Below are 22407 nucleotides of genomic sequence, written 5' to 3' on the forward strand. Positions count from 1 at the left end.
CTCCTTCCACCTTTCTGCTTTCCCTTCTTTGCTTAGAATTGGGTTTCCATCTGAGCACTTGATATTCATGCAACTGGTTCTCTTTTCTCCAAAGGTCTCTTTAATTTTCCTGTAGGCAGTATCTATCTTACCCCTAGTGAGATAAGCCTCTACATCCTTACATTTGTCCTCTAGCCATCCCTGCTTAGCCATTTTGCACTTCCTGTCGATCTCATTTTTGAGACGTTTGTATTCCTTTTTTCCTGCTTCATTTACTGCATTTTTATATTTTCTCCTTTTATCAATTAAATTCAGTATCTCTTCTGTTACCCAAGGATTTCTATTAGCCCTCATCTTTTTACCTACTTGATCCTCTGCTACCTTCACTATTTCGTCTCTCAAAGCTACCCATTCTTCTTATACTGTATTTCTTCCCCCCATTCTTGTCAATCATTCCCTAATGCTCTCCCTGAAGCTCTCTAAACCTCTGGTTCTTTCAGATTACCCAGGTCCCATCTCCTTAAATTCCCACCTTTTTGTAGTTTCTTCAGTTTTAATCTACAGTTCATAACCAATAGATTGTGGTCAGAGACCACATCTGCCCCTGGAAATGTCTTACAATTTAAAACCTGGTTCCTGAATCTCTATCTTACCATTATATAATTTATCTGATACCTTCTAGTATATCCAGGATTCTTCTATGTATACAACCTTCTTTCATGATTCTTGAACCAAGTGTTAGCTATGATTAAGTTATGCTCTGTGCAAAATTGTACCAGGCGGCTTCATCTTTCATTTCCCTCCAATCCATATTCACCTACTACGTTTCCTTCTCTCCCTTTTCCTACTACTGAATTCCAGTCACCCATGACTATTAAATTTTCAGCTCCCTTCACAATCTGAATAATTTCTTTTATTTCATCATACATTTCTTCAATCTCTTCATCATCTGCGGAGCTAGTAGGCATATAAACTTGTACTACTGTGATAGGTGTGGGCTTCGTATCTATCTTGGCCACAACAATGCGTTCACTATGCTGTTTGTAGTAGCTTACCCGCATTCTTATTTTCCTATTCATTATTAAACCTACTACTGCATTACCCCTATTTTATTTTGTATTTAAACCCTGTATTCACCTGACCAGAAGTCTTGTTCCTCCTGCCACCAAACTTCACTAATTACCACTATATCTAACTTTAACCTATCCATTTCCCTTTTTAAATTTTCTAACCTACCTACATGGTTAAGGGATCTGACATTCCACACTCCGATCCGAATGATGCCAGTTTTCTTTCTCCTGATAACAATGACCTCCTGAGTAGTCCCCACCTGGAGATCCGAATGGGGGACTATTTTACCTCGGGAATATTTTACCCAAGAGGACGCCATCATCATTTAACCATACAGTAAAGCTGCATGCCCTCGGGAAAAATGACGGCTGTAGTTTCCCCTTGCTTTCAGCCGTTCGCAGTACCAGCACAGCAAGGCCATTTTGGTTAGTGCAGTATCATCCAGACTGTTGCCCCTACAACTACTGAAAAGGCTGCTGCCCCTCTTCAGGAACCACACGTTTGTCTGGCCTCTCAACAGATACCCCTCCGTTGTGGTTGCACCTACGGTATGGCTTTCTGTATCGCTGAGGCACGCAAGCCTCCCCACCAACAGCAAGGTCCATGGTTCATGGGGAGGGGGGCATTCAGTCACATCAAATCAAGTGTGAATAAGAAAAAAAAAAAAAACAGGAAGTAGTCAAGTGAGATGACGCTGGTCCTGAGGTGACCTTAACCAACTGTCAGGGTACTGCCCCAGGCAATAGGTATCCACCTCCATAAGCTTTTAATTTTGTGTGAGACATATACACAAGAAAGAGAAAAATGGCAGAAGTGCGGAAGTCCAAAACAGTTGTTCCTTGCAATTTTTCTTGTCTTTCAAAGAACACTGCACTGTGTCATCAGTATAGTTGTCTCTATGCTAAAAGAAGGGGAAAACTAAGTAGAGGAAAATAATACAGAGAAAAATTATTCAAAATTAAAAGGAAAGATTAACAGAAGGAAAAAATGGAATAAAAAAATTACTGTTAACTGAGAGCAGGAGAGGATGAAAAACTGCATGTTGTCAGGAAAGTTCCCATATGTGAAACTTTGAGGAACTGAGAATTTAGACAGAACGGCATTTACTTAGTTTATGGTTCTGTAAGACTTATCTTATGCACAATCTAAACACTACCACCAGCAGTTCCATCACTGAAAATATTTATTCTGACAAAGAAAGAGCCATATGTGAAAACTCATATTATTGTGTACTTGCACCCATCTCTGATTTTACCACAGCCTTCTCTGCCACTTCAACGTCCTCAGGTTTTCAAATTTTGTGCAGTATCAACAGTACATTTTTTGCCTCTCATTCTGAACAGGAAATATCCACCAAGCCAGGGTTGTGTGCTACTTTTTCTACATCTGTTTTCCTCCAAATCTTTCCACTCTTCTGCCACAAAAAGACTCTGGTTCCGAAAGCTAGCATTGCAATGTCCTGCTGGGTGTTTGTATCTTTTGACTCTTGGTGAACATATTTTCTCTACAGATACTACAAGAGTGCATTACCTCTAATGAATGGCCTCCATTTTTTTTTGCTAAATTCAATATTAACCAGAATGAAATATTCATGTGAAGTTTGTCTCATTTCAACCCATCCAGTTGAATGTGACTCATATAACATGTCAACAACATTACAAAACTGTTGGTTGTCTGCCTCCTATCATTGTGGTTCACTTTCCACATTTTTGCAATCATTACTGGAGTTGTGAATGATAATTATTTATCTGAACATTTGCCATCTTCCACAGAGTTCCACTAATCTTCTTTTGGAAGTCTTAAACCATTAAAATATTCTTGACTGGGTTAAAGCATGCACATAGAAGCTGCTATCAATTGATGTTTTTTCAACTACTATTGTTTTCAGCATAAGAAATAAGTCATGTAACCAGATTGTTCTTTCATGTGAGCTATTTTGAAATTTTGAGACCACATGGCAGTGGTTATATTTTCAAAAAAATTGGGATACACAATGCAAGGTTTAAGCTAGAAGTACATCGTGAGTGTGGTGGAGGGGTAGTAACACAATACAAGATTTACCTTTATTTTCTGAACAAACTTTTAACATACCTTATCATTTTGAAATTTTGAGACCACATGGCAGTGGTTATATTTTCAAAAAAATTGGGATACACAATGCAAGGTTTAAGCTAGAAGTATGTCGTGAGTGTGGTGGAGGGGTAGTAACACAATACAAGATTCATCTTTATTTTCTGAACAAACTTTTAACATACCTTATCATACATATTGCGACTGTTTTTGTCACCATTGCTGTCATCTTCACTGTCACTGTAGGAGACATGTGGACTTTCGTCTTCTTTAAGATACAACTCGAGAAGTTGAGAAAAAGCGATTCCACTCAGGACACAAACAACAGGTGTCAGTGTGAGCATAAGACGAACCATAACACCAGCAAAATATACAGCACTAAGTGCATAAAGAACAACTGGAACATGAAGCAGTATCATTATTAAAACATTCTGTATAATATTGTAAACACATTAATGTCTCTCATTAATTAAAATGTTTTTTCTTACCAAACACTTTTTCATCATTTACATTTTTTATGCAATACCACAACCCAACAGGAAACATAGTAGCAAGTATGTGGAGATCAAAAAAGAAGGAAAACCATGTAGTAGGCTGATGTTCTGACACTGAGGCAATGATGGGAATATGTATTTTAGCATATCCCGTGTCCCATAGCGAATAGAACCTGCAAAATTAAAGCTGCATTTCAGTTACAAATAGAGTAGTTGAACTGCCTGTCGAGATTATTTATTATTGGCAGAATTAAAATAATTTAGGAGTAAAGGTAACAATTCACCAGATACTAGAAGTGTTGAGTCATCGACAGACACACAAACATGAATGAAAACTTTTCTAGCTTTTGGAAAGAATCGTTTTTTGAGCTACAGTGCACACACATATTTGATCAAAAGTATCCAGACACCTCTATGTACTGCAGAAATGACACCACATGTCACAAAAGCAGACCTGCCAGTGTAACAGATGACAGGGAGCATGGTGTTGTCAGCAGAGAAGCAGTAACAACAGAATGGGATGGTAAGCACAGCTCAGTGACTTTGAACATGGACTAGTTATTGGATGCCAACTCAGCAACAAATTTATCAGGAGCATTTCACCCCTTCTAAAGCTGCCCAAGCTGACTGTTGGTAATGTGACTGTAAAGTTGAAACACACAGAACTATCACAGCTAAACCAAGACCAGCTGCACGCGCACACACCCACACGCGCGATCGCGAACAAACACGTGGCGTGCCCCCCCCCCCACACCCCCACCCCACACACACACAATTACATTGTGCATTCAGCCCACACAACATGATTATACACGTTGGAGGAGGGGGAGGGGTTGGGCACGTGTGCACTAGGACTGTTGTTTTTTTACAAAATATCGGGAATCCGATATACTGATATTTAAAAAAATACCATTATCAGTTCTTGATATAATGAAGAAAAGTATTGATATATAGATATATCTACAGAAAAAATATTGATGTATCAGCCTATAAAAATATCGGCTGCACATTGTAAATATACTGACGGTTTTAGAGCTGTATTTTAAGTATTGATTTATTAATAGATATTCAGTAAATCAACAAACTAGCAGTCTGCTTATTCCCCTTACTGCAAGAGTTGAAAGGAAAACAATGAATGTTCACGCTTGATGATAACCACTTTGGTAACAATGGTAACTGCATGTAAGTGACACAGTAAAAGATGTCCGACTGGTCTGTGGTTCAGTTTCATCACAAATCGGATTTGTCCGGAACACTTCATGTCAACTTGCCTGTTTTTTCATTTCTGCCAACACCAGTGACCTAGCAGCTGCAATGTCAAAGTCATGTGGTGAAGTTAAATGTTGCAGTTTCTGTTGTAGTGCCAAGTGCCAATTATGTCAGCATTTCCCCTCACGTCTCCACCCACACCAGAGACCAATCTTTTCATTTAGATTTTTGTACATCATTTTCAGCAACTGCTTTTGAAGAATGCTGATGTGAAGAAATAGCACACTAATTGTGTTAAAAATTGTTTTTAAACCAATTCATGTGCTATTTCTCCACATAGCTAATTTTGTCATTCCATTCACACTGCCAGCCCCCAGTGCAATCAGACTAATTTGTGCCAACTATATTTGCATCTCACAGTCAAAGGGAAAGACTGGACATGATGACACCTCAAAAAGTAGTAAGACTCCTTCACACAGTGAAAGTAAAATTACTGTACCACTACAATTCCAAAACAATGATTTCAAATATTTACCGAAAATTGTCAAAAATATATAATGCAAAATAAAAATACTGAAATGTGATATTGTCATTTCAATACTGACATATCAACATATAACAGTTTGCGAACTGGTGTCTAGTAAGTCATTCCTCCCTGAATGGAATGGGAAGAAATATTAACATTCTGTAAATACAAAGTATCCTTTGCCACACAGTACACAGTGATTCACCGTGTATACCTGCAGATGTACTGACTTTCCTTCCTGAATTTTATAACATTCCTGGTACTTACTTCTCATAATATAACCATCTATGACATCTAAAACTATTTTGCAACTGGAATTACCATTATTTTTCAATGACTTGTCACCAGTCAGTGACATCACTCATTTTCTAGCCCTTGCATCTCATCCTGCAGACTGTATTCCTGGCAAATGATGACTTAGTTGAGGCAGAGAGTTTATTATCCTGATGTCAAAGAAGTGATAATGATTATTTATTTGAGCATGGCATTACTATCTTCTGATATTTATGAACCTGAAACCCTGAAAGCATGTCACAATATGTCAATGCAGTGTATTACTAAAAGATGATAATGCCACACAAAATCAGCAATTCTGATATACTTTAGTGTTATTCCTGTTTAACTGCATGCTCTACAGCACACTGGTAGCTTCCCTATAGGCTTTAAGGATCCATCAGCCATTTCAATAACATAAATTATTCTCCATGGCATAAATCATAACCAAAACTAACTATGAACCACACTTTCTTCTGTTATACGTAAAAAGTTCTATTGTCCTGCACAACTGACTGTAGCGGTTGCTTGAGCAACTCCTTATTTCTAACTGAGTTCAAAGGAGGGAGGGGGAGGGGAGGGAGGGAGGGAGGGAGGGAGGGAGGGAGAACACAACACTATTAAAAATAACTGACTGATACAAACTGAAAAAATTGCATCCAAATATCACAGTAATTACTATCAGTCAAAATACACAAATATCAACCTCTCAACACAAAATGATTATCAATAAATTTATGAGAAAATAGTTTGTAACAAAGAAGCAATTATTTCCTTCAATGATTACCTTCCGCTCCAAGGAGCAATTACTCCTGCGTAAGTGAGACCTACTACTGTTAGAAAAACAATTCCAGCAGACGCCAGGGCAGACACAGTGAAGAAATATTTGAATTCTGCCTTTGACAGAATACTCTGCAGGTATTTCAAGAATGCAACTGCCATTAATAGAGCAAATACACCTGAAAGAAATAATTAATCATATCATTTTCTCAAATTCAGACATTATTTACTGACTGTAAGTTAATGAAAATATTAAATTCAATCCACAGACCTGTAGCAGCCATATGTTCACTAGTACGAATTGGCTGAAAGCCAACAAATGGTATCTGCATACTAAGGATAAGCCCCAAGATGTAAAATGTTGTGTAGCTTGTGAAAAGGCGATTTGAGTAACGCCCCATTAACAGTAAAGCAAAAACATGAAGAGGTATTAGGTTTATAATAAAAACGTATCCACCCCAAGCTGAAACCTGCAAACATGGAAATTTTTATGTAACATAAACAAAACATTAAATACTGAAGATGAAAACTTAAATATTAGTAATCAAAAAATAAATACTCACAACAAAATAAAAGATATGGTCAACACATTATGTACTACACTTAGATGTGACGGGGGGAGGGGGCAAAGGGTGTGCACAAAAGGTTGAGAGGGACTCTCAAAAGAAAGGAAAGTAGCTTATAGTTCCACATTTTAATGGTCTCAAACTCATTAGAAACAGACCTTATGTTTGCACTGGACAACAAAGGAGAATAAAATCAGCTGTTGTGTTATTTCAGGAACCATCCCAACATTAGCCTCTAGAAATTTTGGGAAACATTGGAAAGCCTAATCAGGATCACTAATGTGAATTTCAATCCTGGTCATCTAGTATCTTAAGTTACTGCAAAATTGGCCCACAAGTACAACTGTATGACATGAAAACAAAAATCATCAAACTTTTCAAAGGTCAGCTACATGGACAAAAACAAACTTATATTTCTACTGCCATAATTATGTATTTATAATACACATAGCTGCTGAAAACACTAAAAATACACCCACACCTTTCTCTTGTAAAGTATGCAGCAAAGACCAATAAAATGATGGCTGAAAATTCTCTTGTACTAATATCACATCAGAAGCTCATTAAGAATTCTGTTATCTTGATGATTCCAAATTTTACCAATAATTTGTTTCACTTAAAATAATCATGACTCAGACCACTTTCCTCCATTTTTGCCTGAATTTACATTTGTATTTTTCGTCTTTCCAATGCTAATTCAAAGTCTAAAGTATGGAACACCCATTTGCCTATTTCTAAAGTTACAATTACAGTTCTTTGTTCTTACCTGTGACAGTCAAACATAACAAGAACTCTAAACATGCAATGAAGTCTTCCACGACCAGATGTCTCTGCTGCTGGTTGATCTTCTGGGTTGTAGGATCTTGGTCCCTGAAACTTTTTCATTCCTGACGCTTTGTGCAGAGCTGTGCTGGACTTCTTCAGAGGAGCTCTTGGTTCCACTGAGTCTTGCCAACTGATGGGTCAGACATTGGAGAGAGCCATAAACAATGTGAAAAACAATTAGAGGGGCAGAGGGAAGGGCACGGTATAAGTGTACACGTGATCAGCAGAGATAATCGTTCTCAAAGATAAAACTTAACTACTGAACTATCACCAATCAAAGATAAGTTTTATCTATCAGTTCTGTAGAGTTGCTGTCCATGTATCACTATGCTTTGTGGCGTCTTTTTTTCTGCTAAAATTATCCCCTTGTATCCCCATGGCTTCTCCATATCACTGTGGACAGTAGTTCTTCATCACAGATAAAATTTTGGTTTTGGAAAACTTCACTTCATGCTTTCCTGACACAGATTCTCTCTGTCAATCACGTGTAAATTTTTACCGTGCCCCCTTTTCACAGCATTTATGCTGCTCCCCGAAGTCTGACTGGTCAGCTGGCAAAATTCATTGAACTAGGAGAACCTCTGGAAATGTCTAGTGCAGCTCTAGAAGAAAAATCAGCAACAGATTCACCAGCAATTGAAAACTCTGATAATGTCAAGGATTTTGCAACGAATGCAATCACAGCATTCAGTATTCCAGTCTTACAATTTGGCTGTATTTTTCATTAACTGGTTTTGTATAACAAATCACATCAAAAATATTTTGTTCAATATAGACTTGGTAAAAATAAGTTGAATCAGCTGATTTTTTTCTATTGTAGGGTTTTCAGAGAAAGCTTGCCTAGTATTACCTTGCAACTGAAGGCTGAAAAATTGTGTAATTGTTATTGGTAAAACACTATTCTTATCTTCCGTTAAAAGTATTTCTTCAGAAGACAACCAAAAACTTTGTTTTTCTGTATGCCTGATGTTTTTCTAACCAATCTAGATAAGTTTCAAACATTCCACTTCAACCCAGTTAATTAAGTTAAATAAAACAAATGATCACAAAAAGTAAACTTAAATGAAATAAGTAGCCTACATCAAAGTTTAATACTATTTCAATATATTAAATCAATTTCTTCCAATCTAATGCTTTAATTCAGTAATCCTTACAGATTTAAAACAAAGTTCTTCATCAGAGAAAAACAGTAAGCTTAACTTTTTATTCATTTTTGTTGGAGAACACAACAGCTGTTTGTAAATTACATTGCAGGCTCTACCGCAACCAGCCACAAGTTTTCTGTAAATGATTTTATTATACCATTACTAGTTCACTGACAAGTATGAATTGTAAAAGAAAGTCAAACCTCTGTCCTATTATATGTAAAGGAGGACTTTTCAGGACGATACAAACGTGGAACTTGCAAGAAGCCAATGCTAGCATCTGATGATGGGCTCAGGCCTAAAACTATTAATGGTATAATAAAATCATTTCAAAAAAACTGATGTAAATGATACAACTTAATACTCACCATATAAAAATATGATAGTGCAGTCATACAGGACCAAAATATTGAGCCAGATTTCACTGATTTCACCTGAAAGTAAAGAAAAAAAGAAAGAGAGAGGGTCTGTATAAAATGTTAAAAGTTGGACAAGACCATGCAATTCTAATTTACGGTATCTCATACTTTAGTGGCACTAATTTGCACAGCCCATTGAATGTTTTTCATTAGATGTAAGAAATAAATAGTGTTGTCAGTAGAAAATTATCCCCATCCCTTTCCAGCAGATAACTTACAATTAATTGCAAAATCAAACAGTGGAAAATTCAGGTTGGAATATCAACAATTATAAACGGAAAGATTCCATTGAGAACACATGTTGAGTTACAGACAGGCATAACGAAAAGAATGTTACACAGCAAGCTTTCAACAAAAGCCTTCTTCAGAAAAGAAAGAAATACACAGAGACACTCAAACAAGCAGGCACACATGACCGCTACCTCCAGCCATTTTAGCCACACTGCTACTGTTAGGTTTAAGAAAAGTAGCCATCAAGAGTGAGGCAGGCAACAGTGAGGGATAGCATAGTAAGGATGGGGGAAGAGAAGAGTGCTGTCTGGTAGAACGTGCAGGGACTGGAAGGCGAAAGGATGAGGTTGCTAGGGGCAGCGTTGGAGTGTTGGGGGGCTGTGGGGGTGAGGCAGGAAGAGGGGGGGGGGGTCAGGGAGTGGAAAAGGAGAGCAACAGAGGGGGGTAAGACTGGTGGATGCATTGGCAGAAGGCAATACAATGGGGACTTGAATTGGGAGGAGGTCGGGAGAAGGAAAACTGGTGCTGGAGGGGAGGATCCAGATGGCCCGTGTTATGAAGCAGCCATTAAAATCTAGCATATTATGTTCAGCTGCATGTTGTGCCACAGGGTGGGTCTACTTTGCTCTTGGCCACAGTTTGGTGGTGGCCATTCATCCTGATGGACAGCTGGTTGGTGGTCATACCAATATAAAAATATAACTGTGTAATGATTGCAGCAGACCTGGTATCTGACATGGATGCTTTCACAGGTGGCCTATCTTCTGGTGGGGTAGGATAAGGCTGTGACAGGAGTGGAATGGGGAGTGCTGGTTATGTGGATTGGACAGATCTTGCACCTGAATTTTCCAAAGGGATCATTTCAGGGCATCATGACAGGTAATCAAAGCCCTGACGAAGGATGTTGTTGTTCAGCTGTTCCAGTCAGAGGTGTTATTGGACGACAAAGGGGGGTACTCCTATGTAGCTGGTTCTTGGGTGTACTATTATCCTACCAGTGTTCCTTCTCCTCCTCAAAGCCCTCGTAGCACCTAGACCCTGCCTAAGTGACCTTTTAAACTTGCCACCTCCCCCAAAACTCCCTACCAATACTCTACCTAATCAAGAGCTTAGACAATCCTGGAACACTGCTGTTAACATTTCCAACAAAAATCTCAGTTTCAGTCCTATCCAGCCACCTCACCTTCAGCACTACACCAAAATTTAACCATGCTGGACTTGTCAAAAATATAGGCTCCTTCTCTTGATTCCTGCAATGGAAATGCTTTCATGTCACCAATATCTCCAACCAAAGCCAACCTAATCCCATCACTGAACCTGCCTCTACCAGTTCATACCACCATTCAACCATGATCATCTTCCCCCCTCCCCCTCCCACCCCACCTTCCTAACCACCCCCTGGAAACCTCCCAGGAATTTCTTACCTCCAACTTGGCTACACAATACTTCCCCAAGCCCTTTCCCTATGAACACTAACATTTCAGGAGAATAATATATAGCCTCAAAACAGATGCTCACCTAATCATCCTACCTACAGACAAAAGTTCCACCGCTGCCGTTATGAATTGCAATGACTACCTGGTTGAGGGCCTTTACCAACAGTATGACTCCTCCATGTAAATTTTGACAGCTGCCAACCCTTCCACACCCCCAAAAAAGTCCTCCCATATAGCCTGGCCACCTGGCAACAGCTATTCAGGAAAGATAGAGTAGGCAGAATTGGTGGTGGAGTGTGTGTGTGTGTGTGTGTCAGTAGTGGTTTATCTTGTAGTGAAGTCGAAGTAGATACTCCGTGCGAATTGGTATGGGTGGAGGTTATACTTAACAGCCGAACTAAGTTAATAATTGGCTCCTTCTACCGACCCCCAGACTCCGATGATATAGTTGCGGAACAGTTCAGAGAAAATTTGAGTATCGTAACAAATAAATACCCCACTCATACGGTTATAGTTAGTGGGGACTTCAACCTTCCCTCGATATGTTGGCAAAAATACTTGTTCAAAACCGGTGGTAGGCAGAAAACATCTCCCGAGATTGTCCTAAATGCTTTCTCCGAAAATTATTTCGAGCAGTTAGTCCACGAACCCACGCGGATTGTAAATGGTTGCGAAAACACACTTGACCTCTTAGCCACAAACAATCCAGAGCTGATAGAGAGCATCATGACTGATACAGGGATTAGTGATCACAAGGTCGTTGTAGCTAGGCTCAATAACGTTTCTTCCAAATCCACCAGAAACAAATGCAAAATAATTTTATTTAAAAAATCGGATAAAGTGTCACTAGAAGCCTTACTAAGAGACAATCTCCATTCCTTCCAAACTGACTATGCAAATGTAGATGAGATGTGGCTCAAATTCAAAGATATAGTAGCAACAGCAATTGAGAGATTCATACCTCATAAATTGGTAAGAGATGGAACTGATCCCCTGTGGTACACAAAACAGGTCCGAACTCTGTTGCAGAGGCAACGGAAAAAGCATGCGAAGTTCAGAAGAACGCAAAATCCCGAAGATTGGCTAAAATTTACAGACGTGCGAAATTTGGCACGGACTTCAATGTGAGATGCCTTTAATAGGTTCCACAACGAAACATTGTCTCAAAATTTGGTAGAAAATCAGAAGAAATTCTGGTCGTATGTAAAGTACACAAGCCGCAAGACACAGTCAATACCTTCGCTGCGCAGTGCTGATGGTACTGTTACCGATGACTGTGCCGCTAAAGTGGAGTTATTGAACGCAGTTTTCCGAAATTCCTTCACCAGGGAAGATGAATGGAATATTCCAGAATTTGAAACACGAACAGCTGCTAGCATGAGTTTCTTAGAAGTAGATACCTTAGGGGTTGGGACGCAACTCAAATCGCTTGATACGGGCAAGTCTTCAGGTCCAGATTGTATATTGATTAGGTTCCTTTCAGATTACGCTGATACAATAGCTCCCTACTTAGCACTCATATACAATCGTTCGCTCACCGATAGATCTGTACCTACAGATTGGAAAATTGCGCAGGTCGCACCAGTGTTTAAGAAGGGTAGTAGGAGTAATCCATCTAACTACAGACCTATATCATTGACGTCGGTTTGCAGTAGGGTTTTGGAGCATATACTGTATCCAAACATTATGAATCACCTTGAAGGGAACGATCTATTAATACGTAATCAGCATGGTTTCAGAAAACATTGTTCTTGTGCAACGCAGCTAGCTCTTTATTCGCACGAAGTAATGGCCGCTATCGACAGGGGATCTCAAGTTGATTCCGTATTTCTAGATTTCCGGAAAGCTTTTGACACCGTTCCTCACAAGCGACTTCTAATCAAGCTGCGGGCCTATGGGGTATCGTCTCAGTTGTGCGACTGGATTCGTGATTTCCTGTCAGGAAGGTCGCAGTTTGTAGCAATAGACAGCAAATCATCGAGTAAAACTGTAATATCAGGTGTTCCCCAGGGAAGCATCCTGGGACCACTGCTGTTCCTGATCTATATAAATGACCTGGGTGACAATCTGAGCAGTTCTCTTAGGTTGTTCGCAGATGATGCTGTAATTTACCGTCTAGTAAGGTCATCCGAAGACCAGTATCAGTTGCAAAGCGATTTAGAAAAGATTGCTGTATGGTGTGGCAGGTGGCAGTTGACGCTAAATAACGAAAAGTGTGAGGTGATCCACATGAGTTCCAAAATAAATCCGTTGGAATTCGATTACTCGATAAATAGTACAATTCTCAAGGCTGTCAATTCAACTAAGTACCTGGGTGTTAAAATTACGAACAACTTCAGTTGGAAAGACCACATAGATAATATTGTGGGGAAGGCGAGCCAAAGGTTGCATTTCATTGGCAGGACACTTAGAAGATGCAACAAGTCCACTAAAGAGACAGCTTACACTACACTCGTTCGTCCTATGTTATAATATTGCTGCGTGGTGTGGGATCCTTACCAAGTGGGATTGACGGAGGACATCGAAAGGGTGCAAAAAAGGGCAGCTCGTTTTGTATTATCACGTAGTAGGGAAGAGAGTGTGGCAGATATGATACGCAAATTGGGATGGAAGTCATTACAGCAAAGACATTTTTCGTCGCGGCGAGATCTATTTACGAAATTTCAGTCACCAACTTTCTCTTCCGAATGCGAAAATATTCTGTTGAGCCCAATCTACATAGGTAGGAATGATCATCAAAATAAAATAAGAGAAATCAGAGCTCGAACAGAAAGGTTTGGGTGTTCGTTTTTCCCGCGCGCTGTTCGGGAGTGGAATGGTAGAGAGATAGTATGATTGTGGTTCGACAAACCCTCTGCCAAGCACTTAAATGTGAATTGCAGAGTAGTCATGTAGATGTAGATGTATTCCCTAGCTAGTTCACAAATGAGCTCCTGTGCCATGCCCCCAAACAGCCCCAATCATCCCACAAATCACACGAACCAACTGGATAGGAACACCCTATTCGACACCCAATACGGCAATACCACACCGGACTGGAACAGCTGAACCATGTACCTAGCCAGGGCCATCATGTCCTGAAATGAGGGACACCCTACCCAAGATCCTTCCCACCATTCCTAAAGTGGTGTTCCGTCATCCATCCAACCTCCACAACATCCTAGTCCAATTATATGTCACTCTCAATCCCAGCCCCTTGCCACGGAGGTAATATCCCTGTCAGAGACCCAGGTGCAAGATCTGCCCAATTCACCCACCCAGCAATTCCTATTCCACTCGTCACAGACTTATCCTACTCCATCTGAGGCCGGGCCACCTGTGAAAGCAGCCATGTCATATTTCGGCTCTGCTGCTATCATTGCACAGTGTTTTATATTGGTATGACTACCAACCATCTGTCTACAAGGATGAAGGGCTACTGCCAAACTGTGGCCAAGAGCAAAGTGGACCACCCTGTAGCACAACATGCAGCTTAACAAAACATCCTAGATTGCAACTGCTGCTTCACAACCTGAACAATCTGGATAGTTGCCTCCAATAGCAGGTTTTATGAACTGCACAGATAGGAGTTATCCTAAAAACATATTCTCCGCTCTCAAAATTATCCGGCTTAACCTACAATAACCTACTGTCCCCACACCCTTCAACCAACAATTTCCACCCCCACTGTCCTATAACCTCCTCCCAATTTGCATCCCCTCACCAGCATTGTGTTCACTCTCTGCCAATGCACACGCCAATCTTTTCCCCTCTCTGCTCCTCTCCTCTGCTCACAGCCTCCCAATGCTGCCCCTGGCAACCTTATCCTGCCGCCTTCTAGTCCCTGCATGCTCCAACAGTCAGCACACTCCTCTTTCCCCACCCACACTTTCCTATTCCTCCCTCTTCACTGCACCACTCCTGATTGCTGCTTTCGTTCAATGGAACAGATGCAGTCAGGCTGGAGTATGAAATGTATTGTGTACGTGCGTTTTTTCTCCTTTCTTTTTTGAAGAAGGCTTTGGCAGAAACCATAGTCGTGCGAGGTGCATTCAAGTTCTAAGGCCTCCGATTTTTTTTCTCCGGACTGGAAAGAGATAGAAACATGCGCATTGTTTTAAAATGAGGCCGCATTCATTATCAATACGTCCCAGAGATGGCAGCACCGTACGGCAGATGGAATTTTACCGCCAGCGGTGAGAATGAGAACTGTTTTAAATACTTAAAATGGCGACGTTTTCCTTACTTGAACAGCGTGCAATCATTAGTTTTCTGAATTTGCGTGGTGTGAAACCAATTGAAATTCATCGAAAGTTGAAGGAGACATGTGGTGATGGAGTTATGGATGTGCCGAAAGTGTGTTCGTGGGTGCAACAGTTTAATGAAGGCAGAACATCGTGTGACAACAAACCGAAACAACCTCGGGCTCGCACAAGCCGGTCTGACGACATGATCGAGAAAGTGGAGAGAATTGTTTTGGGGGATCGCCGAATGACTGTTGAACAGATCGCCTCCAGAGTTGGCATTTCTGTGGGTTCTGTGCACACAATCCTGCATGATGACCTGAAAATGCGAAAAGTGTCATCCAGGTGGGTACCACGAATGCTGACAGACGACCACATGGCTGCCCATGTGGCATGTTGCCAAGCAATGTTGACGCGCAACGACAGCATGAATGGGACTTTCTTTTCGTCATTTGTGACAATGGATGAGACGTGGATGCCATTTTTCAATCCAGAAACAAAGCACCAGTCAGCTCAATGGAAGCACACAGATTCACCGCCACCAAAAAAATTTCGGGTAACCGTCAGTGCTGAAAAAATGATGGTGCCCATGTTCTGGGACAGCGAGGGCATAATCCTTACCCATTGCGTTCCAAAGGGCACTACGGTAACAGGTGCATCCTACGAAAATGTTTTGAAGAACAAATTCCTTCCTGCACTGCAACAAAAACGTCCGGGAAGGGCTGCGCGTGTGCTGTTTCACCAAGACAACGCACCCGCACATCGAGCTAACGTTACGCAACAGTTTCTTTGTGATAACAACTTTGAAGTGATTCCTCATGCTCCCTACTCACCTGACCTGGCTCCTAGTGACTTCTGGCTTTTTCCAACAATGAAAGACACTCTCCGTGGCCGCACATTCACCAGCCATGCTGCTATTGCCTCAGTGATTTTCCAGTGGTCAAAACATACTCCTAAAGAAGCCTTCGCCGCTGCCATGGAATCATGGTGTCAGCGTTGTGAAAAATGTGTACGTCTGCAGGGCGATTACGTCGAGAAGTAACGCCAGTTTCATCGATTTCGGGTGAGTAGTTAATTAGAAAAAAAACCGGAGGCCTTAGAACTTGAATGCACCTCGTACATCTTTTCATTGTGCCTGTCTGCAGCTCAACTTCACAATTTATTTCTGCATACAAATAATATCAGCATTAAAACTTTTTTTTTTTCAATGAAAAAATTATAAAGTGACATTCTGAAATAGTAAAGTAGTAATTACAGTATTATGAAAAGGACAGTTTGCTACTCAACATATAGTAAGGATGCTGAGTCACAGATAAGCACAAAAATAAGGTTGTCAAAAAAAGTAAGCTTCCAGTCAAAAAGGCATTCACTGGAATCTGCCTTAAAGCGATTCTTTACATTCCACTTTGTGTTACCATTTATTATTGCAGCTATGGCTGCAATTCACTGGCAACACACACACACACACACACACACACACACACACACACACACTCACAGTCTTTGAGGAAAATACATAATCTGGCCTTGGCCACTAGAGACTGTGGGCATGTGTGTGCAAGTTGCATTTGTGTGAGCATGCCTGTGCCTTTGTGTGTGTGTGTGTGTGTGTGTGTGTGTGTGTGTGTGTGTGTGTGTGTGATTTCCACAAAACTGTTACAAATCGCTGTTTTCTCCAATGAAATGGTAATTCAATAATGTATGCTAATCACACCTCAAAAAACTGACAGTTCACAAACCTTTGTGATGCCTGCAACCGTACATACTACTATTGACTGAATGCCAAAACTATCATGCTACTGAAAGAACTTCTCTCCTCTGTTTCATAGTGAATCAACAGTCACAATATCTTTGTGATGAATGCACAAGTGTGATATTTGTGTAAATTTTATGAACAATTTTCTACTGTCTCCTCTGATGATTTCATTTCTCTTTCTGTTAGAAACAAGGCTTTTATATTGTGCCATGTTTTAATTATAAAGTAGATCTGCCTGTAAAAATTACTGCAATAGAGTTACTCTGAGCCTACATTACTATACTCCTTCCTTGTCTTCAAATGTTCACCATATATTGGACATAATCATCATTTATATGTAACACCTTCAACTGGCAGTTAGGAGACAGTTCTCGTAACATGAGACAGTGGACTGTCATGAAAATCTAAATACGATTCAAACAGCTTATGTGTACTTTTTGTCCTTATCCCTCACGAGCTTCAATTTTTATCTTCATATGATAAAAACTGTATGACGTGGTATAATGGCAGACTAAAGTCCATCTTTAAGGGAATTCAAAAAAGATTTTATCAAACCTAATCATTGCTATACACCCAGTTCTCAGCACAGCAATAATCAAGGACTGGATGCTCCATTCATATCACTTAACAACAGTTTACTTCAAGACGATCAGTTTTAAAGATGGTAGACATGATGAAGAAAATTGATGCTTCATATGATGTATATAATTTTCATTTCACTTAAAATAGAAATATTGAGGGAGGGAATATAAAACTCAAACAGGGAAGCACCAATGACTTAATATTCTGTTGTAACCAGGATCATTAAAAAGAAGTGCTGAGTCAGACGAAAGAAAAATAATAAAAATTTTTACAATACAAGAAAAAGGATAGACTGCAGTTCACCATATAGATGACCCACTGAGTTGCAGACGGCACAATGAAAAGACTTTTACACTGTTTAGCTTTAGGCCAAACCCATTTTCAAAAAAGAAAACTCACACATACGAGAGGATACCCAAAAACAACCAGAATAACGTTGTGGGCAAAGCTTGTGCAGTATGCATTTCTGCCGCTTGGTATGTATAGTGCAACTCATTGCCTGTTCAGTGCCGCCTGTGTTGTAGACCTGGAATGTTCTGTTCATCAGCAGTGATTGTTTTTTTAGTGCTGTTTTGTTTTTGTTTCATTTTTTTATTATGGCAAATTTATGTGAACAACACGCAGCTGTGAAATTTTGTTTTCTACTCGCTAAAAATGCTGCTGAAATTGTTTTAATGTTGAAAATATCTTATCAAGTTCCCACCATGGGAAAAACTAAGTGTACGAATGGTTTGCTCTATTTAAAAATGGTGACATGACAACTGAGGACAAACCTCATTCTGGACGTCCATCAACTTCCCAATTCAACGAAAATATTGTCGCAGAAGAATGTGAGCAGCACAGTCACTGTGGTGTAGAGGTTATGATACTGGACTGTTGCATGGAGGGCAGTGAGTTCAAAACTCATCTGAACTGTAAAATTTTAATTTCTTTATTCAGTTCGAGTACATTCTAGAAGCATCCACAAATGTCAAGAATCACTGTACTGGAATGTTCTGTAAAGACCGTATGTGGTCTGGCCGGAGGCAGTTTGCTCCACGCTCTTGTATGTGCAAGTGCTGAATAACCTTTGTTAAGTGAAGTTAGTGTTTGTCATTCATCTCATTACACCTTCATCTATGTGACATTATTCTGGTGGAGGCGCCGAGTATTGGAATTTGTGATAGCGCACATTATCGACGACACAGTGGTTCCCATCAGGCCACGACAGAGCCGCCGTTTACATGGCGAGAAACCCAAGTTCGAGCCATAGTCAACAGATCGCAATCTATCGGGAATGAAGAGGACATTATGATGACAGAAACTGTGTGCCACCACATGAGACATTCTTCTGTGTTCTCTGGTGATGATGACCATGATCCAAACAAGTGGCTGAAGGTATATTAGTGTATAGCCAAATTTAACAAATAGTATGACACCTTGTATTTGGCTAATGTATTTTTCTACTTGAAGGGCACTGCCAAGCAATGGTATGAGACCAAGGAGGAGAAGTTCACAAGCTGGAAAGTATTCAGATGGAACTGCGCAAGTATTTCAGCGAAACTCAATGACAGAAGTGCAAGGCTGAAGATAAATTAAAGTGCAGGTTACAGCATCCAGGAAAAACTACAGCATCCTATATCCAAGACGTATTGGAGTTGTGTAAAATAGTGGATCGTAGAATGAAGGAGGAAGATAAGGTTGCACACCTCATGAAGGGTGTTGCTGAATACATGTATCAAGCCCCACTCCTGAAGGTAGTTTAGACAGCAGATGACTTCATAAAATGGTGCTAGTATATAGAGACAATGCATCAAAAAAGAATTATACACAAGAAGTTTGAACGGCTTCCAAACATTGTATCGATTCTGCGATGAGGAAGGAACTGATTTCACAAGTGTTCTTCATCAGATAGTGAGAGAGGAAGTTCAGAAGGCACTAGGATTGCATGGCGAGCAAAAAACTGAGATGCTTCAAGAAGTCATAAGGGTGGAAATTGAACCCAATCTATCGGGGATGAAGAGGACATTGAACCCAATCTCTCGTCCTTAATTTCCCTTTAAAACGGTGAAAAAGTCGAGATCCAGGCAAAGTTACGTTCCTACAATGCTGCATTAAGAACCTGTTGAGGCACCAAGGAAGACTTATGTCTGGAGGACCCAAGACAACTACCCAGTATGTTTCCACTGCGAACGACCGGGACATGTGGTGTGATATTGTTGAGAGAGATGGTGGATATTTGATGACGCCCGTGCCAGAAGACAACAGACCGATCTTAGCCTGCCAACTCTGGGACAACGAAGATGAACAAAAAGATGTGGGTGCGGGATGACACTGGTCACCATCACTGCAAGCTAGCTGCTGGAGAGAATGCTCCTCAACGCGCCGATCAAGGTCTCCATCGCCGTTTAAAAGCTCCAGCCGATCACCTAGCTGCCAAAACCTGGAAAACTAAAGGGTGTGACCTTCCTTGGGGGTGAGGCCGTCGAAGAGAAAAATCCTCCGCCATCGATCACCACAACAAAGATAGGAAACTATGTCGATATTCTCATGGATGGCCGACCAGCCAAGCTATTGTGGACTCTGGAGCATCATATTCCAGTCATTTTGGAGAAGTACTGTCGCCAGTTGCACAAAACCATATTCATTGACAAAAACATCTCTGCTGAAGGTGGCTAATGGGAAATATGGAAAACCTACAGGAAGATGTGTCATTTGTGTGGGTATAAGTGGTCAAACACAGCCCTTAGAATTCATCGTCTTACAAGAGTGTAGTCATGACGTCATTCTCAGACTTTTTGAAAGCTTCTCAGGCAATTATAGATTGTGGTCACTCAAAGATTATGCTAGATGAGATGAGATACTGTGGATAGGAAGATGCAGATCCGAGTGTGTGGAGACTGTGTGTGCTGGATGAAGTGATCATTCCTGCAGTCAGCGCTAGAAAGGTAACTGTCATGTGTCATGCCATGCATCAACCCATGGATCTTGTAGTGGAATGTAAGAGAAGCATACCACTGAAGAATAACTTGGCCATCCCAGCCTCTGTCGTCTCGTTTAAGAACGGATTCGGTGAACTGTGGATAGTTAACTGTCACTGAGAACCACAGATCCTTCCAAGATGCATGTGCATAGCAAATGCTGAGCCATTAATTGCCGAACAGCTGAGCATCACAGAAACCTCCCATGCCGAGTCTGTGGGCGAAACTGGCACTACCACTATGAGACAAGATCTTCTAGTTCAACTATCGCCAGATCTCACTAAGGAACAGCAGAAGAAGCTACTTGCTATTCTTCAAGAGGTCTCTGAATGATTCAATCCACAGGTGAAGAGCAAATTAGACAAATCGACAGTGAAACACCGGATTAGCACTGGAGACCATCAACCAATAAGCCAGAGAGCATACCGTGTGTCAGCAACGGAACGTCGAATAATTCATGACGAGGTATAGAAAATGATGAAGAATGTCATCATTCAGACTTCTCAGAGCCCATGGTCGTCACCAGTGGTTCTTGTCAGGAAGAAGGATGGCAGTTGGTGCTTTTGTGTTGATTACAGGAAGCTTAATAAGATAACTAAAAAGGATGTATACCCTGTTCCATGAATTGGCAATACACTAGATTTTTCTCAACCGTGGACATATACTCGGGACACTGGCAAATCGAAGTAGGTGAGGCTCATTGTGAGAAAACTGCCCTCATCACCCCTGAGGGCCTGTATGAGTTTAAGATACTGCTGTTTGGTTTGTGTAATGCACCAGCAACTTTTGAACAGATGATGCATAATCTTCTAAGTCACCTGAAGTTGACGATGTGTGTTTGTTATTTAGACGACATCATAGAGTTCTCAGAGACATTTGATGAACATGTAAAAAGACTGAGGGCCATTCTTAAGTGTCTCCAACAAGGCGGACTGAAACTTAATCATAGAAAGTGTCTCTTTGGAGCAAATGAAATCAAAATACTTAGACACATTGTGTCAAACGAAGGTGTGCAGCTAGACCCAGAAAAGGTGAGATCTATAACAGAATTTCCTATTCCTAAAAAGTATTAGAGATGTGTGAAGCTTCCTCTGATTATGTTCTTATTACCGTTGTTTTATCAAAGCCAGGCCACTCCAAGAGTTGTTAAAAGCCAATGTTAAATTTATCTGGGGTGGTACCCAACAAGACTCTTTCAATGTGCTGTGAAAAGCTCTGACAACTGGCCCTACACTTGGTCTGTATGATGAGGGAGCACGTACATAACTATACACAGATGCCAGTAGGTACGGGATCGGTGCTGTTCTGGAGCAAATTTTGGATGGAAAAGAGAAGATTATAGCCTATGCTTCTAGGACACTTACAAAAGCCGAGAGAAACTACTCAGCTACAGAAAGAGAATGTCTTGCTGTGATCTGGGCCATGTGCAAATTTCGACAGTATCTCTATGGAAGGCCATTCACAGTTGTTACAGACCATCAGTCACTTTGTTAGTTGACAGTCTTAAGGATCCAACAGGATGCCTTTCCAGGTGGGCACTATGTCTTCAAGAGTATTGCCATAGAGTACAAAAGTGGAAGAAAACACCAAGATGCTGACTGTCTCTCTAGAAACCCTGTGCAATACCATCAAGATTCTGATGAAGATAGCAACTGTCTCGCTGCACTCCAGGATATCTCTGCTGAGCAGCAGGACGACGCCAAGATATCTCAAAATATGCTTGCCTTAAATCGGTAAGAGGACGTGAAAGGACAATTTAAGGTAGTTAATGGATTACTTTGAAAGAAAAACTTTCATCCGTTTGAAAAGAGGTGGCTACCAGTGATTCCTAAACGCATGCGCTTAGATGTTCTACAGAAATT

At 40.6% G+C, this 22407-nt stretch overlaps 1 protein-coding gene across 1 annotated transcript in view; it reads right to left on the reverse strand.

Annotated features, from left to right (window-relative positions):
• Positions 1 to 22407, reverse strand: part of LOC126195311 (dolichyl-diphosphooligosaccharide--protein glycosyltransferase subunit STT3B) — a 103052-nt gene that overhangs the window by 52023 nt on the left and 28622 nt on the right. Inside the window, exons 4-8 of the mRNA XM_049933874.1 lie at positions 9307 to 9372; positions 6674 to 6872; positions 6410 to 6581; positions 3609 to 3787; positions 3306 to 3517 (exon numbers count right to left, since the gene is read on the reverse strand). Of these exons, the coding sequence (XP_049789831.1) occupies positions 3306 to 3517; positions 3609 to 3787; positions 6410 to 6581; positions 6674 to 6872; positions 9307 to 9372 (828 nt within the window). The remainder of the gene's footprint in view (positions 1 to 3305; positions 3518 to 3608; positions 3788 to 6409; positions 6582 to 6673; positions 6873 to 9306; positions 9373 to 22407) is intronic.

Source organism: Schistocerca nitens, chromosome 1 (assembly GCF_023898315.1).
Source record: "Schistocerca nitens isolate TAMUIC-IGC-003100 chromosome 1, iqSchNite1.1, whole genome shotgun sequence".
NCBI classification, from domain to species: domain Eukaryota; kingdom Metazoa; phylum Arthropoda; class Insecta; order Orthoptera; family Acrididae; genus Schistocerca; species Schistocerca nitens.